This window comes from Anolis carolinensis, chromosome 3, assembly GCF_035594765.1.
Source record: "Anolis carolinensis isolate JA03-04 chromosome 3, rAnoCar3.1.pri, whole genome shotgun sequence".
In the NCBI taxonomy this organism is placed as follows: domain Eukaryota; kingdom Metazoa; phylum Chordata; class Lepidosauria; order Squamata; family Dactyloidae; genus Anolis; species Anolis carolinensis.
In genome coordinates, this window is record NC_085843.1 from 238,644,166 (window position 1) to 238,664,489 (window position 20,324).

The following is a 20,324-nucleotide window of genomic DNA, read 5'->3' on the forward strand; positions in this document are numbered from 1 at the left end:
ATCAGAATGCAAAGGTATCACAATATTAGCCACCTATATTGACAGATTTGGAGTTCAGAATTCTGAAAGAGATATACTCAACCTGTATGTGCTAATTAATGTAACAAAACTCTTTACAGGTTAGCTACATTAAGGCAATTGGGATTTGAACATGTGCACAGATGGAGCAGGATCACTTTTGGTCCCCACCCCAATGCAAACACATGTAATGGATGCAAAAAACCAAGTCCATTTTGTATACACACTACTTGTAGGGCCCGTTTGCACTATAAAGTTGTAGTAGTAAGATTTCACTTTAGCCGTTACCATAACAATTGGAGTTTGGTGAGGCTTGTGCTCAAATCCTTGGAAATATTGACATGCCTTATTAGACACCTTTCACCAGTGTTTTCCTGATGATACTTAATTGCCACCAGTGTTGGGATTTTCTTTATACTGTCTCTGCATAAATGACATTTGGAAGATCAAGTAATATAGAGCAAATGCAAGATCCTTTAGAGAACAGTACAAGCTCGTGACTTGCTCAGGCATCATGCTGCAGAATAAATAGGCCAATGATTAGCATTGGATGGCCTTGTAGCTTCAAAGCCTGGCTGCTTCCTGCCTGAGGGAATCCTTTGTTGGAAGGTGTTAGCTGGCCCTGATCATTTTTTGTTTGGAATTCTTCTGTTTTTGAGTGTTGTTCTTTATTTACTGTCCTGATTTTAGTTTTTTTTTCATACTGGTAGCCAGATTTTGTTCGTTTTCATGCTTTCCTCCTTTCTGTTGAAATTGTCCTCATGCTTGTGGATTTCAGTGGCTTCTCTGTGTAGCCTGACATGGTGGTTGTTAGGGTGGTTCAGCATTTCTGTGTTCTCAAATAATATGCTTTGTCCAGGTTGGTTCATCAAGTGTTCTGCTATATCTAACTTCTCTGGTGGAGTTAGTATGCAGTGCCTTTCATGTTCCTTGATTCATGGCCGTACAGCACGAAAACTCACAGCAACCCAATGATTCTGGCCATGAAAGCCTTCGACAACACAGTTGCATCTCCCTTTGGTGTCAGAAGGGACCGCTGTGACATGAGAACCCAACCGAGAAAAAAAGAGGAAGGTCCCTTTAAGAGCTGTGCGGGCAAAGAGGCTGAGCTAGTTCGGGCGGAAGTCAATCATTGGTATTAAGAGGCGCGGCTGCGGCTGAGCCTCAGATCTGCTGGAAGGTGTTGTTTGTACGGCTTTCTCAGGAAGAGGAGCCCACCTGTGGAGGAAGTAGCCGAGGGTCCCCCCGGTGGCTGCCCAACCTGTGGTGTGTCTGTTGGTAAGGGAAGAAGGCCATGGAGCTTATTACAAGCCGAGCATTTGCCTTCCTGGTTAGTAGGTGCATCTACACTGTAGAACCATTGCAGTTTGACACCACTTTAACTGCTATGACTCAATGCTAAAGAATCCTGGAGGTTTTAGCTTTATTTTAGCGTTCGACTTCTCAGCCAAAGAGTGCTGGGGCCTCCCCAAACTACAAATCCCATGATTCCTCACCATTGAGCCATGGCAGTTAAAGTGGTGTCAAACAGCATTCATTCTATAGTGTAGATATAAACTCTTATTGTATTATTTATGGACTTATTGTATTTATGTTTTGGAGCCGCTCAGAGTCCCCTCCGGGGTTGAGATAGAGCAAGGTAAAAATGCAGTAAATAAAATAAATATACAAATAGCATGAGACTATCACTTTTTAAAGGCATACCTAGTAATTTGCCATTAGTAGAGGTCTTCAGTGTGACGTATAAATATGATTCACAAGCAATGTGCTAGACATTGTGTTGTCGAAGGCTTTCATGGCCGGAATCATTAGGTTGCTGTGAGTTTTCTGGGCTGTATGGCCATTTTCCAGAAGCATTCTCTCCTGACGTTTTGCCCACATCTATGACAATACAATACATAGTTTTTTCTTCTACCCTGGACATTCCACAAATATATAAACTCCACTTCCCTAGTTTACAATCTCTTAGGATGCCTGGAACATGGCCATACAGCCCGGAAAACTCACAGCAACCCAGTGCTAGACATTCTTTGTTGATTTTAGTCAAATCTCGGAATATATGTTGTCTTCCCCAACACTGAATATGCACTGAATATATTTGAATGGTTTTTAACTATGAATTTTTATACTGTTCATATTTAATTCTGTTTAAATGTTTGTATATTTGTGTATTCTAAATTGTGAACTAATGCTTTTATGTTAAGCTGCTTTGTGTCCCCTTCAGGAGAGAGAAAGCGGGGTATAAATAATAACAACAATAACGTTGGTATGAAGCTGTCAGATAGAAGGAATAGAGACTCTGTTTTGAATGGCATTAGAGTTACAGTAGAGTCTCACTTATCCAACATAAATGGGGCGGCAGAATGTTGGATAAGCAAATATGTTGGATAATGAGGGATTAAGGAAAAGCCTATTAAACATCAAATTAGGTTATGATTTTACAAATTAAGAACCAAAACATCATGTCATACAACAAATTTGACAGAAAAAGTAGTTCAATATGCAGTAATGCTATGTCATAATTACTGTATTTACGAATTTAGCACCAAAAATCACAATGTATTGAAAACATTGACTATAAAAATGTGTTGGATAATCCAGAAACTTGGATAAGTGAGGCTTGGATAAGTGAGACTCTACTGTATATGATAAAAACGTTATATATGTCAGTGGGAACTTAAAACCTTTGGCTGGAATATGCTCCCAGAAATGGATAAGCAAGTGTTGGATAAGTGAGACTCTACTGTATGTATATTTTACAATGAAAGGGAAAATATGGAGTGTAACAGGATACTTTTGTAGAAAAGCTGTTTTAAAATGATGTAATAGTAGTTTGTTGCTATATAAGAACAACAAATTAAACACAGATCCCGCCCTTCTGATGCACAAATTTCATCTGACACGGGTATGGATTATGTAGGTTAGATATCGATGAATAGGTATATCAAGATAAAAACACTTCTTTTTGGTATGTTTGGATATATTCCTAAGCCAGTGGTTCTCAACCTGTGAGTTCCGAGGTGTTTTGGCTTACAACTCCCAGAAATCCCAGCCAGTTTACCAGCTGTTAGGGTTTGTAGGAGCTGAAGATCAAAGCATCTGGGGACCCACAAATTGAGAACCACTGATCTAGGCTAACTACAGTTTTTAGCCAGAAGCTGCTGCTCAACTACTGGTATCTGAATGTTGTTGTTAACTGTGGTCTTTCCTAAATGGGCCATATGTGTTATAGTTGTAAATGTAGCATTTAAACCAGTCCATTTCAATTGCAGGTCCTTCGGCTCTGAAATGTACTTATGAGCTGGGAATGGCAAAGATGGAAGATGAAATGAAAATGGAGACTGAGAACCTTGACCCAGATCAAGGCTCTTTCTCTGTGACAGATGACTCAAGTCAACAGTCTTCCCCTAAATTATCTGTAACTGAACTGAGCAAGGAGTTGGAAACAAAGAGTGAGCTGGTAAGACTCAGGAGTCCATCCTTGTTTGTAGAACCAGATAATATCAGGGTGAGGTCATCGGCACTTTTTGTATCTTGGCCCTTTCTACATTCATTTTTATGATGTACTATGAACTTCCATACTATGGAGATTAATGTTTTTATTTGTTTGAAATATTAGTTTCAGAGGAATAGCATTGAGTGGATGTTTTTATATATAAGAATACAGTACACTCGTAGTTAATCGGAACTCAAGAACCAAAACTCCCAAGCAACCGGCAAAAGAAAAGAAAAGAAAAAGTACTTTGAATAAAAAGCTGTTTTATAATGCAATAAAACTGTGTTACGCTAAGTTTGTCTCTATTTTTAATTACCATATTTCAATATTTATATTCAGTCAGTACAGAATGTATGGTATGGTATAGTAAGGGGTATAGTATTAGCTAGGACTATTTTAATAGTAACTCTCAAGAAACCAGAAACTACATTTATCCAGCATTTACCTATTCCTATGGGTGCTGGTTAACTAAGTGTCTACCATATTAATAACCGAGTTTTGATATTTTAGATTAAATCATAGGTCTGGTCCATACATATTTAGTTCAGATAATAGAAATGCCTCTTGTGGATTTTTGCTTTCAGGCTTTTGTGTGCTGGTGGCTCCACAGCCTTGGGTTTCATGTGTTATAATGCTTCCCCCCCCCCCTAGTATTTATATATAATTTGAAGTTGTGTTTCATAACAACCCGTGGGCCCGGGCTGTGGCGCAGGCGGGAGAGCAAGCCAACTGCAATTAACTGCAGTGAATCACTCTGACCAGGAGGTCATGAGTTTGAGGCCGCTCGGAGCCTATGTTTGTTTGTCTTTGTTCTATGTTAAAAGGCATTGAATGTTTGCCTATATGTGTAATGTGATCCGCCCTGAGTCCCCTTCGGGGTGAGAAGGGCGGAATATAAATGCTGTAAATAAATAAAATAAATAGCAACTCTGTTTTGATATTTTTCTGTGTGTTTTCCTTGCCCTGTATAGCTTCATATGAAACTTTTTGAGAAAATTAGCATTTTTTTCAAAAAGATACCCAGCCTAAAAGTAATGAGTTGTTTGTTTATGTTTTTGGTGGCATTTATGTATCACTTCATAGTCCACAAAGACCCCTGAGCTCATGTATAATAGATAAAAAATCTTTAAAAGAAATATATAGATTAAAATTCCTTTAAAATAATTTGAAGCCAAACAGTTAAAACAGAGATACAGTAGAGTCTCACTTATCCAAGCTAAACGGGCCGGCAGAAGCTTGGATAAGCGAATATCTTGGATAATAAGGAGGGATTCAGGAAAAGCGTATTAAACATCAAATTAGGTTATGATTTTACAAATTAAGCACCAAAACATCATGTTACACAACAAATTTGACAGAAAAAGTAGTTCAATACGCAGTAATGTTATGTTGTAATTACTGTATTTACGAATTTAGCACCAAAATATCACGATATATTGAAAACATTGACTACAAAAATGGCTTGTATTATCCAGAGGCTTGGATAAGCGGGGCTTGGATAAGTGAGACTCTACTGTATCTCAAAGTCCAGAGACCAAGTCAGGACTTTTTAGAGCCAGTTTATGTCCTACACTGTGAGAAAGTTGATATATAAATGAAATAATAAACTTTATTTATATCCCACTACCATCTCCCCGAAAGGATTCAGGGCAGCTTATAAGAGCACTCAAGAGTGCAGCATATAACATAAAACAGTACAAGAGTATAAAAACAATAACACATAAAATTATAGCAACAAACATTATCAACACACATAACATTACATAAAAATTGTTCAGTTTTAAAAATGCAGAACACCTGTAGGTAAAAAGTGGCTACCATCAATCAACAAACTAATGGGCCAGAGTGTCAACCTCATATGAACCTATTTCAGCCTCCTCGAGGTCAAAGGCCCATTTAAAAATCCATTTTTTAAGGCTGGATCGAAAGGTTGGAGAGTGGGGGCTAATCTAATCTCTTTTGGGATTAGATAAAATAAAGCAAAGCAAATAAATAAACCCTAACCCTAACCCTACACTGCCATATAATCCAGATTATCAAATCAGATAACCCACATTATCTGCTTTGAACTGGATTATATGAGTCACCACTACCATATAATCCAGTTCAAAGCAGATAATCTGGATTTTATATGGCGGTGTAAAAGGGGCCTTAGCCATCCACTGAAAGCTCAAAGGAGATGGACTCATCTTTGTTTTCTTTTGTTACGGACGCAAGCCCAAATTAGGCTTCATACTGATATTCTTCCTTATTAGAAAAAACATGTACTACTGTGGCAGTCTGTCAATCTACAAATTGATGATAAAAGCTAATTTATGTTTTTTCTTTTTCTAGATAGATGATAAGGAGTTTGATATTCCTCAGGTTGATACTCCTCCAACACTTGAAAGTATTTTAAATGAGGTGAGTTGAAAAGGACAGTAAAACTTATCCTGATCACGTACTGTTCCAAGACAGTGAAAAGCAGACATATCATAGTGTGATCATATGCCTGATTTGTGTTACATCCTGCAGTGTGCTGGTTTCAAAATTCAGTACTTCTGTGAGAAATATTGGTATTATAAGCTGCACTGTTATTGTATCTGAAAATACTAGTGCAATCTCTGAAAGCCTGGACTAATAAAAATGTTATTCTTTGAAGTGTTATAAAACTTTGATTGAGTAACTACATTTTTTGTCTAAGACTGATGATGAAGAAGAGCCATTTGTTCTTGAGGACCCTTCTCTTCTAAACATTGACAACATCGACACACATTCATACGACACTTCTTCAGTCGCAAGTTCTGACAGTGGAGACAGGACTCACCTCAAAAGGTAACTGCTTGTTGGCAAGTGAATGTGTATGGCAGCTTTTACTGATGCACAGAAAACATTGAGATACATAAGCAAAAACTCTTTAACAACTTGTATGCTTTGGAGGCCTTTCTGCTCATCCTAGTAAAAGTAAAATCCCGACAAAGGATTTTAATGAATTAACATAAGTACCTTTCAAGCAAAATCTGTGTTTTCTGAAACTGAATCTGGATATGATGATTATCAACTATTAAACCATAATTGTAAATCTTTTAAGTATTATGGCTGGCAGGGAAAATGAAATGGCCCTTCAAGTCATTTCTGATCTATGGCGACTCTATCACAGGATTTCTTTGGCAAGGTTTAATTCCCATGGCCCTTCTCAGATGCTGAGAGAATGTGTCTTGCACAGTGAGTTTCATGGAGAGTGGGGATTCGAACTCTGATCTGCAGTTTTATTCCAGTGTTCAAACCACTATAGCATGTTGCTTCCATGGTCATGATACAATCTTGCATAATACTCAAAGCTCTTATGGCAGCATAGTTCTCTTCTGTGCTTAAGCAGATTTTAATATCAGATTCATGAATGTAGGAATCCATACCCTTTTAAAATTCAGCATAATTAAATATATCTCTAGCCAGTATAATAGAGGTTTTTTATTTTAGATTTAAGCAGTTCCTCTTCTTTTATTTGACCAAACCAATGTTGATGATAGGTTGATCTGACCTTTATCTTTTTGGGGCCAAGTGGATCTGTTTAAGTGCTGAATCCTGAGAATGCAAATTAATGCAAGCAAGGAACTGCTCTATCTAATTATTTTTTAAATCAGCTTTCATTGTTGCTTACAATTGGCTACTTAATCTCTGCTCTAAAAACCCAGCCAATTCATAGAGGATTCTCTTCTGTCCTACTGAGGCTAAAATTTGTCTTTCCTGAGGTAAAAAGCAATATGGCTGTTATGAAATACTGAACTGCAAGATTTTTGCAGATTTTTCAGTCTGGTGCCTATAAGCCGGAAATGATTTTTCTGCATTTACTGTGGGTAACTCTTTTCTGATTGAACAAAGCAGTTTATTTCAGTAATTTCCTACCTGGGTGTGGCAGAGAACTTCTAGATCTGTATTATGCTGGGACTGGGAAAGCACTGTTCCTGTCCTGGTAGGAAAATGCTAAACCTATGCCTATTGAAGATCTGCATATAGCATTGTAGTTGTGAAGAATAAAACATGCTTTTTGGTTTACAAAGGAAGAAGAAGCTTCGTGATTCTTTCTCTATTCATGGCTCAGTTATACGACTATCGCTTTTAAAAGGAATTTCTGCACAAATAGTGTCTGCAGCAGTAAGTACCTCTTTCCCCCTCATTTCAAGCTTGTCTGTTGTGACAAATGAAGAGTGCAGATCATACACAAGAGGGGCTTGGGGCCAGGGATGGAACAAAGGATATTAAAATATTTTGGTCTAAATTACACCAAAGCTACAGTGTGTGCAGTAACTGCTGAATCTATGCAGATGTAATTGATCCAACAGATTTAATATCTGTGTCTGCATATCCAGTTGTTCCTCCGAGAGTTGTTTAAAAAAATTGCAAGTTTTCTGTGTTGTCACAATGTTACATTTATATCTAGTTTAGGAATATAATGTGTCATAACCTATAAATATGTCTCTCTAGGATTCTTTGAGTTGGCTGCAAGGGAAGGGGAGAAGAAAGAGGGAAATCTGGGATAGAATCAACACTGGTTTGTTAAGAAAAGGAGGGAGTGTTATATACACAGACACAGTTCTCTTATCCTGTTTGGTTGTGGATGAGAAACATTCTTAGTAAGTCACAAGACAACCTTTCAATTGGAGGAGAATCCTTCCCTCTATAGCTGGGTAGTTTGCCATCTTCGATCCTAGCAGGACAACTGAACTCATACCCTTGCAAGCTGTACCCACTGCCCCCCCCCCCCAAAATAGAGCAGTCAGTAACTTTTCACAGGAGTGGGAGTGGGGAGGTCAGTGGCATGAGCCTCAACAGTATTATAGTACAAAAAAGAGTGCTTTGTAAGCATCAAATGACTATGCAGATATATATGTACTGTGCAGATGCAAGAGTTACGGTATATTCATTGTGCTTGTTTGGTTACTGTGATCTGACAGTGTTTTGGTGCACAAAACCAAACCTACATGTCCAGAAGTGGGTTAAATATTAAAAAATGAGCTAAGAATTGTTATGCAGAATTGTAGTTTTCTTGCGGTTAGCTGATTACATTTGGGAGCAAACGACGTAGGTTTGTACATTCCTAGCACAAGCTTTACAAAATCCTACAGTCCTAGACATTTTCCTGCTTTGAAACTGGGTCCATCATTTTTGAACCAATTCTCCATATTAGCTATGCAAATAATCCTGTGTTTCAAACTCATAATACATTTGACAGCTTGATATTGTCATTTGTAATGCATTAAATGGCATTAATTTAGTTATTTATGCTCTCTTTCAGGCTAAGGTGGATGCTGGCTTACCCACTGCAATAGTAAGTTCATGAAGATTTAATATATGTGACTTGCTTTTGTCTTGCATTCCACTGCTCACTCCCCTTGCTCTCCTGTCAATTCTTTCTGCCTTCCCCATCTCACTACTATACCTCAAATTCCTTCCTTCCTAACAGAAGGGTGCCTTATGTTTTACTCTATACCTTGGCTACTACAAGAGCTGAAGACTTACCCTTTTCAAAACAAAAGCATAGAATCCAGACCAAACAATGGTCCAAATGGGCAATGTGTGCTTTAGAATCTGGGTAATCCCATCTTTCCAGGAGCTGTGGTAACCCAAACCAATTCAGGTTTTATATTTGTTCCCTCTCTACTCTTAAGGGATCTATACTAATGTCAAACTGATCTGAAGTATAGCTGCTACTGTCTTTTCTCTTTTTTGGAGGACAGGACAGTGGCAGTTGGGATGGATGGGTTGCCTCTCATCTGTTTCTGGACCTTGGCATGATGGTGCTGTGCATGCTTCTTATTCCCTTCCTCCCAGGTTAAAGCAGTGGCAGTTATAATAAAAGGGGCATTTTTCATCTTCATTGGGGCTGTATCTGCCTCTTCTCTCACTATGAGGCTGGGGCAGTGGCAGTTGGGATGGATGGCGGGTCTTACATCTGCCGATTTAGTTCAGCAATGTGTTTGAACTTGGACAAACTATAGTGTCACTAGTGTGCCTTAAAGTATCACTTGATTTTGTGAAATGTGTCCACACATTCTTAAGCCATGTGTGTTTGGGTAATTAGAGTGCAGATGGATGCATGCTTTTTCACCATTTGGAAATTGTTAATTTTGTAGCTCTGTGACTCAGTGTCCTAGGAAGAAATAAATTAAATCACAGCTTAGCATCAATCCAGCCATTGAGTAGATTTATGAAAATATGAGAAGCCTAGATAAGTTCAGATGGCGCGCTGAGGCTATAGGAGCCGCACAGGAGCTCCGGAGAAATTTTTTTCTCTCTGTGAGAATCTGCCCTCCTAGACAACCCATCCTCCTAAAATCCCAACCCAACTGCCTGACCTCCCAGGGGCTCGGAAGAGACCTTGGAAGGGCATCTTGGTGCAGTACAGACAAGGGAAGGAAGGAAGAAGACCAGGGGGAAAAGGTCACGTGCATCCATCATCAAGATCTTGTCTGAATCCACTCCCTGTTTCCTGCTCATGAGCAGACCAAGGTATTCTAATCCTTGCTCACAGGCTTCAATGTTTTTAAAAAAATTTTAAACTTTTATTGACTTGCCTGCTTGGCGCCTGTGAATTCAGTCTTACACTGCTCAGAGGCCTTCTTTTAACTATTAGGCCTGCACGCAACTCAAATGCCAGCACTAACAAGCGAGGTCTCCGTTCACTTACTATTGCAGGCTAGTGCAAAACCCAACTCTCTCTCCAGGGGAGGCCTGCTCACTGGCTGCTATACTGAGATCTTCCTCTACCACCTGCGGGTCTATTCATTTATTTGCCCCATTTATACCCCGCCTTTCTCCACCCCAGAGGGGACTCAGGGTGGCTTACAGGTGGCACTTGTTCAGTGCCTTCTACTGCTTCGCTGCCTGTCAGCCCTGATGCTTAGCTGCCACCATTCGTCCTGTCTGGCCGCTCTTCAGCCCAGCTTCTGGCCATCCATCGTCCGTGCTGCCTTGCTGGGCATACCTTACAAGAACAGGGTAAATCAGTGGGTGGGAAGGGAGGGGGACAATGGTAATGAGCTCATCGGGGAGCACTTCGTGCTGGACTGGATTGTTGCTATCATCAAATTTTGTTGAGTTGTGTTGTTGTCACCATCAAATATTTCTGCCTTACCATCAATTTAATTTACACTATTAAGACTTGGTAACCTACTGCACTTTAACTGGATTTACCCTCAGACTATTAGTTTACCCCAAGACCTGCTTAGCACTTTATAGACTTCTTTAAATCTGTTCTTTCATGGTGTGCCTTAAGCCCCTTGCATTGTGCACTTTAAAGATCTGCACTTGCACTTTATTAATTAGGAGGAGGCTGGGAGGGCTGGGGGGATTTGAAATGTACAGGATAGGGGAAGGAAATGAATGGGGAATTCATCCAGTTTTTAGTGGAGTACAGCCAACAACGTTTAGCAAGGCATGGGTTGAAAACAAGAAGGTAGCGCATAATGGGGGAGAGGGGAGTTCCAGTGGTTGAGGGGCCCCCATGGAAGTAATATCCGGGAAGGGGAGATACGGGAAATGGAGACCTAAAGTAATTTGGCCTAGGGAAATAGAGAGAATACTTACAGTTCCAAATCGGTCTCCTTACATGATAAAACTGAATACCCAGGATGGAGGTCCCCCTAGATTAAGGGCGGTGCTGTTGAATGCCAGATCTGTAAATGGAAAAACAGCTATTACCCCGGTGGCGAAGTGTGTTAAAGCACTGAGCTGCTGAACTTGCAGACCGAAAGGCTCCAGGTTCAAATCCCGGGAGCGGAGTGAGCGCCCACTGTTAGCTCCAGCTTCTGCCAACCTAGCAGTTCGAAAACATGGCAATTAATAGGTACCGCTCCGGTGGGAAGGTAACAGTGCTCCATGCCGTCATGCCGGCCACATGACCTTGGAGGTGTCTACGGACAACGCCGGCTCTTCGGATTAGAAATGGAGATGAGCACCAACCCCCAGAGTCAGACATGACTGGACTTAATGTCAGGGGAAACCTTTACCTTACTAATCCTGGAGGAACGTGCAGATCTGGCATGCATAACGGAGACCTGGCTGGGGGCGGGGGAATCTCACCCAGCGTTGCCCACCAGGCTACTCCGTGCAACACCAGCCGAGGTCTGGAGGGCGGGAAGGTGGGTCGCAGTGGTCTATAGGGATGCCATTAAAATGACCCGCCCCAGGGGGCTTATGGATTTGAAAGGATTCCTGACAGCTATTGGGGATTTTACAGCCACCGCAGTAGGTGATCCTGTCAATGCTCTGGTCTCTCTCTGGAATGGGGAGATGACATGGGCAATATTTATTTATTTACTATACTTTTACCCCACCCTTCTCACCTAGGAGGGGACTCAGGGCGGCTTAACAACATGGCCAATAAGTCAGTGCCATTTAAAACAATTACAAAGAAATTACAGAAAAGTAATTTTAAAATGCATATTAAATTGAAATAAAACACAGTTAAAACCATTACTATCACGTGATCCAAGAGCAAGGTCTGGGCCATTCCATTGGTCAAATTCCAAGTCTTTTATGTCTGTTGTTGTACCAGGTTTTCCAAAGCTTTGTTGAAAAGCCACGACTTTACCTTCTTGCAGAAGATCAAGAGGGAGGGAGCTGATCTGATCTTCCCTTGGAGGGAGTTCCCTAGTTGGGGGCCTACCACCGAGAAGGCCCTGTCTCTCGTTCCTGCCAGTTGTGCCTCTGGGGCAGGCAGGACCAAGATCAGGGCCTCCCCAGATGATCTTAAACTCTGAGATGGTTGATAAGAGGAGATACGTTCGGACAGGAAAATTGGGCCAGAACCATTTAGGGCTGTATAGGCTAAAGCCAGCACTTTGAATTGTGCTCGGTAGCAAACTGGCAGCCAGTGGAGCTGGCGCAACAGGGAGGTTGTGTGTTCCCTGCACGCAGCTCCTGTGAGTAGTCTGGCTGCGGCCTGTTGGACCAGTTGCAGTCTTCAAAGGTAGCATTGCAGCAATCTATTCGGGATGTAACCAGAACGTGGACAACTATGGCTAAGTCAGACAATAGACACGATTGCTCCAGAATGCCCCTCTCGAGTAGCAGAGCTAAACCAGCTCCTTGGTTCAAAAAGAAGCTGCCAGCGGTGAAGCGAAAGAAGAGGGAACTAAAGTGCGTTTGGTGTTTAGAGCGTAACTGGCCAGACCGAACATGGCTATGTGCCGCGGCAATAGAAGCCGCAAAGAAATCTTTCTTTGTGGCCAATATTGCGTCTGCAAAGAACCGTCCGACGGAACTGTTCCGAGTGGTCAGAGGGTTGTTAAATCCTTTCTCCCAAGAAGGGATCCCTGACAACTCGGTAGCCCGCTGAGAAGCATTTGCTCGGTACTTTGTAGACATAGTAGTTCTGATCTGCTCCAACACCATATGTACGGCAGTCTCTGATGATGTAACACCTGCTTGTCCAGTTTGAATGGATTCATTTCAATTGGTGCAGCTCGAGGATGTAGACAAGAAGCTTGGAGAGGCGAGGGCAACCACATGCATCCTAGACCCCTGCCCATCCTGGCTAGTTATGGAAGCTAGAGGGGGTTTGGCAGAGTGGGTGAAGGTGGTCGTTAATGCCTCACTTCAGGAAGGCAAGATTCCAGCCAGCCGAAAAGAGGCTGTTATAAAACTGCTGCTGAAGAAACCATCACTGGACCCCACTCAATTAGTTAACTCTCAGCCAGTTTGCAATCTCCCCTACTTGGGCAAAGTCATGGAATGTGTGGGTGCCTCACAACTCCAGGGATTCTTGGAAGACTCTGATTTTCCAGATCTGGCACAGTCTGGCTTCAGGCCAGGACATGGTACCGAAACAGCCTTGGTTGCCTTAGTAGATGATCTGCGCTGGGAACTGGACAGGGGGAGTGTGTCCCTGTTAGTTCTGCTGGACCTCTCAGTGGCCTTTGATGCCGTTGACAACCGTATCCTTCTGAGACGCCTTTCAGGAATGGGGCTTGGAGGCACTGTTTTACAGTAGCTCCAGTCCTTCCTGGAGGGACGGTCCCAGAAGATGTTGTTGGGGGACACCTGCTCAGCCCCACAACCATTGTTTTGTGGGGTCTTGAAAGGCTCAGTACTGTCTCCCATGTTATTTAACATTTACATAAAGCGGTTGGGGGAGATCATCAGGAGTTTCGGAGTAAGGTGTCATTTGTATGCAGATGATGTCCAGCTCTGTCACTCCTTCCCACCTATCACTAAGGAGGCTGTGCAGGACCTGAACCGGTGCTTGGTCACTGTGTTGGACTGGATGAGAGCGAACAAATTGAAATTGAATCCAGACAAGACAGAGGTGCTCCTGGTCAGTCATTAGGCTGAAAAGGGGATAGGGTTACAGCCTGTGCTGGAGGGGGTTGCACTCCCCCTGAAGGCACAGGTTCGCATCTTTGGAGTGATCCTAGATTTATTGCTGAGCCTGCAACCCCAGGTCTAGGGCAATAGACACAATTGCTCCTGAACGTCCCCTCTCAAATAGCCGAGCTAAACCATCTCCTTGTTTCAACGAGGAGCTGGCAGCGATGAAGTGAAAGAAGAGGGAACTAGAGTGCATGTGGTGTTTAGAGTGCAGCGGGTCAGAACGAACACGGCTGTGTGCCTATCTAAGGGCATACGCCACAGCAATAGAGGCCATAAAGAAATCTTTCTTTGCAGCCAGTATTGCGTCTGCAAGGAACCGTCTGGCGGAGCTGTTTCTTGTAGTCAGAGGCTTGTTAAATCCCTTCTCCCAAGAAGAGATCCCTGACAACTTGGCAGCCTGCTGAGAAGCATTTGCTCGGTTCTTTGTGGACAAATCACTCTGATCCACTCCGGCTTTGACATCATGTTGACGGCAGTCTCTAAGAATGTAACACAAGTACCTGGTTTTCCGGTTTTATTGGATTCATTTCAATTGGTGCAGCTCGAGGATGTGGACAAGATGCTTGGAGAGGCGACGGCAACCACATGCATCCTAGACTCCTGCCCATTTTGGCTGGTAAAGGAAACTAGAGGGGGTTTGGCAGAGTGGGTGAAGATGGTGGTTAATGCCTCCCTTTTGAGAAGACAAGATTCCAGCCAGCCGAAAAGAGGCTGTTATAAAACCGCTGTTGAAGAAACCATCATTGGACCCCACTCAATTAGTTAACTCACAGCCAGTTTCCAATCTCTCCTACTTGGGCAAAATCGTGGAACATGTGGGTACCTCACAACTCCAGGGATTCTTGGAAGACTCTGATATTCCAGATCCCGCACAGTCTGGCTTCAGCCCGGGACATGGTACTGAAACAACCTTCGCCGCCTTAGTAGATGATCTGTGCTGGGAACTGGATTGGGGGAGTGTGTCCCTCTTAGTTTTGCTGGACCTCTCAGTGGCCTTTGATGCCGTTGACAACAGTATCCTTCTGAGGCGCCTTACAGGAATGGGGCTTGGAGGCAATGATTTGCAGTAGCTCCAATCCTTCCTGGAGGGATGTTTCCAGAAGGTGTTGTTGAGGGACACCTGCTCAGCCCCACAACCATTGTTTTGTGGGATCCCGAAAGGCTCAGTACTGTCTCCCATGTTATTTAACATTTACATGAAGCGGCTGGGGCTGAACATCAGGAGTTTCAGAAAAAGGTGTCATTTGTATGCAGATGATGTCCAGCTCTGTCACTCCTTCCCACCTGTCACTAAGGAGGCTGTGCAGGACCTGAACCGGTGCTTGGTCACTGTGTCAGACTGGATGTGGGTGAACAAATTGAAATTGAATCCAGACAAGACAGAGGTGCTCCTGGTCAGCTGTTAGGCTGAACAGGGGATAAGGTTACAGCCTGTGCTGGATGGGGTTGCACTTCTCCTGAAAGCGCAGGTTCACAGCTTGGGAGTGAGCCTGGAACCCCAGGTCTAGGGCAATAGACACGATTGCTCCAGAACATCCCCCCCTTGAATAGCTGAGCTAAACCATCTCCTTGTTTCAACGAGGAGCTGGCAGCAATGAAGTGAAAGAAGAGGGAGCTAGAGTGCGTGTGGCGTTCAGAGCGCAATGAGTCAGACCGAACACGGCTGTGTGCCTATCTAAGGGCATATGCCACGGCAATAGAGGCCTCAAAGAAATCTTTCTTTGCGGCCAGTATTGCGTCTGCAAGGAACCATCCGCCGGAGCTGTTTCAAGTAGTCAGAGGCTTGTTAAATTCCTTCTCCCAAGAAGAGATCCCTGACAACTTGGCAGCCCGCTGAGAAGCATTTGCTCAGTTCTTTGTGGACAAAGTCGCTCTGATCCGCTCTGGCTTTGACTCCATATTAACAGCAGTCTCTGAGAATGTAACATGAGCACCTGGTTGGCCGGTTTTAATGGATTCATTTCAGTTGGTGCAGCTCAGGGATGTGGACAAGATGCTTGGAGAGGCGACAGCAACCACATGCATCCTAAACTCCTGCCCATCTTGGCTGGTAAAGGAAACTAGAGGGGTTTTGGCAGAGTGGGTGAAGATGGTGGTTAATGCCTCCCTTTTGAGAAGGCAAGATTCCAGCCAGCCAAAAAGAGGCTGTTATAAAATCACTGTTGAAGAAACCATCATTGGACCCCACTCAATTAGTTAATTCTCAGCCACTTTCCAATCTCCCCTACTTGGGCAAAATCGTGGAACATGTGGTTACCTCACAACTCCAGGGATTCTTGGAAGACACCGATTTTCTAGATCCGGCACAGTCTGGCTTCAGGCCAGGACATGGTACCAACACAGCCTTGGTCGCCTTAGTAGATGATCTGAGCTGGGAACTGAATTGGGGGAGTGTGTCCCTGTTACTTCTTCTGGACCTCTCAGTGGCCTTCGATGCCGTTGACAATGGTATCCTTCTGAGATGCCTTGCAGGAATGGGGCTTGGAGGCACTGTTTTGAAGTAGCTCCAATCCTTCCTGGAGGGACGGTTCCAGAAGGTGTTGTTGGGGGACACTTGCTCAGCCCCACAACCATTGTTTTGTGGGGTCCCGAAAGGGTCAGTACTGTCTCCCATGTTATTTAACATTTACATGAAGCTGTTGGGAGAGATCATCAGGAGTTTTGGAGAAAGGTGTCATTTGTATGCAGATGATGTCCAGCTCTGTCACTCCTTCCCACCTGTCACTAAGGAGGCTGTGCAGGACCTGAACTGGTGCTTGGTCACTGTGTTGGACTGGATGAGAGCGAACAAATTGAAATTGAATCCAGACAAGACAGAGGTGCTCCTGGTCAGTCGTTAAGCCGAAAAGGGGATAAGGTTACAGCCTGTGCTGGATGGGGTTGCACTCTCCCTGAAGGCGCAGGTTCGCAACTTTGGAGTGATCCTAGATTTATTGCTGAGCCTGCAACCCCAGGTCTAGGGCAATAGACACGATTGCTCCAGAACGTCCCCTCTCAAATAGCCGAGCTAAACCATCTCCTTGTTGCAACAAGGAGCTGGCAGCGATGAAGTGAAAGAAAAGGGAACTAGAGTGCGTGTGTCGTTTAGAGCGCAGTGAGTCAGACCGAACACGGCTGTGTGCCTATCTAAGGGCATACGCCATGGCAATAGAGGCCACAAAGAAACCTTTCTTTGCGTCCAATATTGCGTCCGCAAGGAACCGTCCGCCGGAGCTGTTTCTTGTAGTCAGAGGCTTGTTAAATCCCTTCTCCCAAGAAGAGATCCCTGACAACTTGGCAGCCCGCTGTGAAGCATTTGCTCGGTTCTTTGTGGACAAAGGTGCTCTGATCCGCTCCGGCTTTGACGTCATGCTAATGGCAGTCTCTGAGAATGTAACACAAGCACCTGGTTGTCCGGTTTTATTAGATTCATTTCAATTGGTGCAGCTCGAGGATGTGGACAAGATGCTTGGAGAGGCGAGGGCAACCACATGCATCCTAGACTCCTGCCCATCCTGGTTGGTGAAGGAAGCCAGAGGGGTTTGGCAGAGTCGGTGAAGGTGGTGGTTAATGCCTCCTTGCAGGAACGCAGCATTCCAGCCAGCTTAAAACAAGTTGTTATTCAACTGCTGTCGAAAAAAACATCACTCGATCCCTCTCAATTTGTCAGCTTTCAGCCTGTTTCCAACCTCCCCTTTCTGGGCAAGTTCTTGGAAAGTGTGGTGGCCTTGCAGCTCCAGGCATTCTTGATAGACACTCATATTCTGGATTCCGCACAGTCTGGCTTTAGGCTGGGACATGGAACTGAAACAGCCTTGGTCACCTATGCCAACTGGAGAGGGTGTGTGTGTCCCTGTTCGTTCTGCTGGACCTCTCAGTGGCCTTCGATACCGTAGACCATGGTATCCTTCTGGGACATCTGCTGGGAATAGGTCTTGGAGGTACTGTTTGCAGTGGGTCTGCTCCTTCCTGGAACGTTGCTCCCAGAAGGTGTTGTTGGGGCAACATTTGCTAGGCTCCGAAGCTTTTGTCCTGTGAGGTCCCGAAGGGCTCTATACTGTCTCCCATGTTATTTAACATCTACATGAAGCTGTTGGGAGAGATCATCCGGAGTTATGAGGTTTGATGTCATCTGTACGCAGATGATGTCCAACTCTATCACTCCTTTCCACTGGCTACTAAGGAGGCTGTTCAGGTCCTGAACCAGTACTTGGCAGCTGTGACAGTCTGGATGAGGGTGAACAAATTGAAATTGAGGTACTCTTGGTCAGTTGCAAGGCTGAATAAGGTATAGGGTTACAGCTTGTGTTGGATGGGGTTACACTCCCCCTGAAGACGGAAGTTCGCAGCTTGGGAGTTCTGGACTCATCGCTGAGCTTGGAACCCCAGGTTTTGGCGGTGGCCAGGGGAGCTTTCGCAAAATTAAAACTTATGCGTCAGTTGCACCCGTACCTTGGGAAGTCAGACTTGGCCACGGTAGTCCACGCTTGGGTTACATCCCTAATAGATTACTGCAATGCGCTCTAGGTGGGGCTGCCTTTGAAGACTGCTCGGAAGCTCCAAATGGTGGCAGACAGATTGCTCACCGGAGCGGTGTACAAGGAGCATACAACCCCCCTGTTATGTAAGCTCCACTGGCTGCTAGTCTGCTACCGGGCACAATTCAGAGTGCTGATGTTAGCCTATAAAGCCCTAAACTGTTCTGGCCCAGCTTACCTGTCCAAACGTATCTCCTCCTATGAACCATTGCAGAGTTTAAGATCATCTGTGGCGCCTTGCTCTTGATCCCACCTTCCTTGTAGGCACGCTTGGTGGGGATGAGAGACAGGGCTTTCTCAGTGGTGGCCCCTCGGCTATGAAACTCCCTCCCCAGGGAGATTAGATTAGCCTCCTCTCTCTTGATCTTCTGTAAAAGAGTAAAAACATGGCTCTGTGACCAAGCCTTTGGGCAATCTGTGCAATAAACAAATATGGATTGATGTGTATTGACTATAGGAAAGGCCCGGATTATGCTCATGAATTTTGTGATTATTTGTGATTGTTTGGTTTTAAATGTTTCTAATTTGTTTTAATTGTATTTTATTATGTTATTTTAAATGCCTATTTTAATTTTGTATTGTTCTTATGGCATCAAATAGCTGCCGACATGTAAAGCAGTCTTGAGTCCCCTTCGGGGTGGAGAAAGGCAAGATACAAATAGTGCAAATAAATAAATAAATAAAGTCCACTTAATACCTGAATAATTATGCTCTTGACTTCTCCTTAGCTGTAAGGTTACTGAGATCTTTATTCCTTGTGTGCCAGCAAGTAGGTATGATTTAGCTGCTTCTGAATCTTTATTGTGTTCCATAGATAATGAATATTTTATATTTTCACCTGAGAGATCTCGTTCTCTCGCAAAACGTGGTCTCTCGTCATGTCGATGAACTTACTTTAAATCATTTTGTAATTTAATCTAAACAGATTTTACCAAACTTATTAATCAAGTTTTAAGTCCTTACATGTATTTAGCTAATTGTTACAGGAGTGTTAGTACAGGGATTTGTGTTTATTGTCTTTTTGTGTATTTGTCTTTTGTCTTTTACTGTTGATATGGTCAGAAGACTAATCAATAAACACATCTATTTTCAGGTGCGAGTTGCAGTTCTGTTGACTCAAGTTGCAGTTCTGTTGATGAGTACTGTTTATTGGTGTTTGTGTATTGCCTATAGAACAGGCTGCTTAAATAATTACAATCTTTGATGAGTTCAGTACAGCATTGAAAAGATTTCAGGGATCAATTGAAGTGTCAAATGAAATCTCTCTACCCCTAAAGTTAGTGATCTGGTTTCAGTGAACTCCCATGCTTGTCTCCAGGTTCTCTTGTCCAAATTTGGTCGTTTCAACAGATAAAGGTTAAACAAACTAAAGTAAAATCCAAAGCGCATAAAATGACTTCAAAGAAGTATCCTTTTCTGGCAGCCATACATGGAATTCTATTATTGAAACAAGCTGAAAAGTGCCTAAATTTCTGCCCTCTGGGAAACCGGAGATACATGCTTCTCCAGTATGTGTATTGACTAGTAGGATCAAGTGCAGGTCCTGGTATGAGAATTCCCTTCCCACTAAATCCAGAGCCTATATAGTTTCTATCTACACTATCTAACTCTGACCTTTCCCCCTTTGGTTTGTTTAGGCAGCATCAAGTCTCATTGCAGTGGGAACATCCCATGGTCTAGCACTCATATTTGGTAAGTAAGAGTACTGTTGAATGGCTTATACAATAGAAGGTAATTTTGACTTTAATTTGGGTCTATTGAACAGTGTGTGTCACATTGTTTCAACAAAATGTTAAGGTTTAATATACAGTTTTGTAATAAAAATAGTACCAGTATGTCTGGCAATCCGATACTGTAGGCTTACTAGAAAGTAGTATATGTAAATACAGTAATACAATGCATGTTTCTAACCAGTTGTCACTGTGTGTTTTCAAGTAATT

The 20,324-nt window shown here is 43.2% G+C and overlaps 1 protein-coding gene across 1 annotated transcript in view; it reads left to right on the forward strand.

Annotated features, from left to right (window-relative positions):
- The first annotated feature begins 1,138 nt into the window (after nucleotides 1-1,138).
- vps8 (VPS8 subunit of CORVET complex) overlaps nucleotides 1,139-20,324 on the forward strand; it is a 146,099-nt gene continuing 126,913 nt past the window's right edge. Inside the window, exons 1-7 of the mRNA XM_062976463.1 lie at nucleotides 1,139-1,296; nucleotides 3,291-3,478; nucleotides 5,849-5,917; nucleotides 6,198-6,328; nucleotides 7,555-7,648; nucleotides 8,790-8,822; nucleotides 20,022-20,076. Of these exons, the coding sequence (XP_062832533.1) occupies nucleotides 3,326-3,478; nucleotides 5,849-5,917; nucleotides 6,198-6,328; nucleotides 7,555-7,648; nucleotides 8,790-8,822; nucleotides 20,022-20,076 (535 nt within the window). The 5' untranslated portion in view covers nucleotides 1,139-1,296; nucleotides 3,291-3,325. The remainder of the gene's footprint in view (nucleotides 1,297-3,290; nucleotides 3,479-5,848; nucleotides 5,918-6,197; nucleotides 6,329-7,554; nucleotides 7,649-8,789; nucleotides 8,823-20,021; nucleotides 20,077-20,324) is intronic.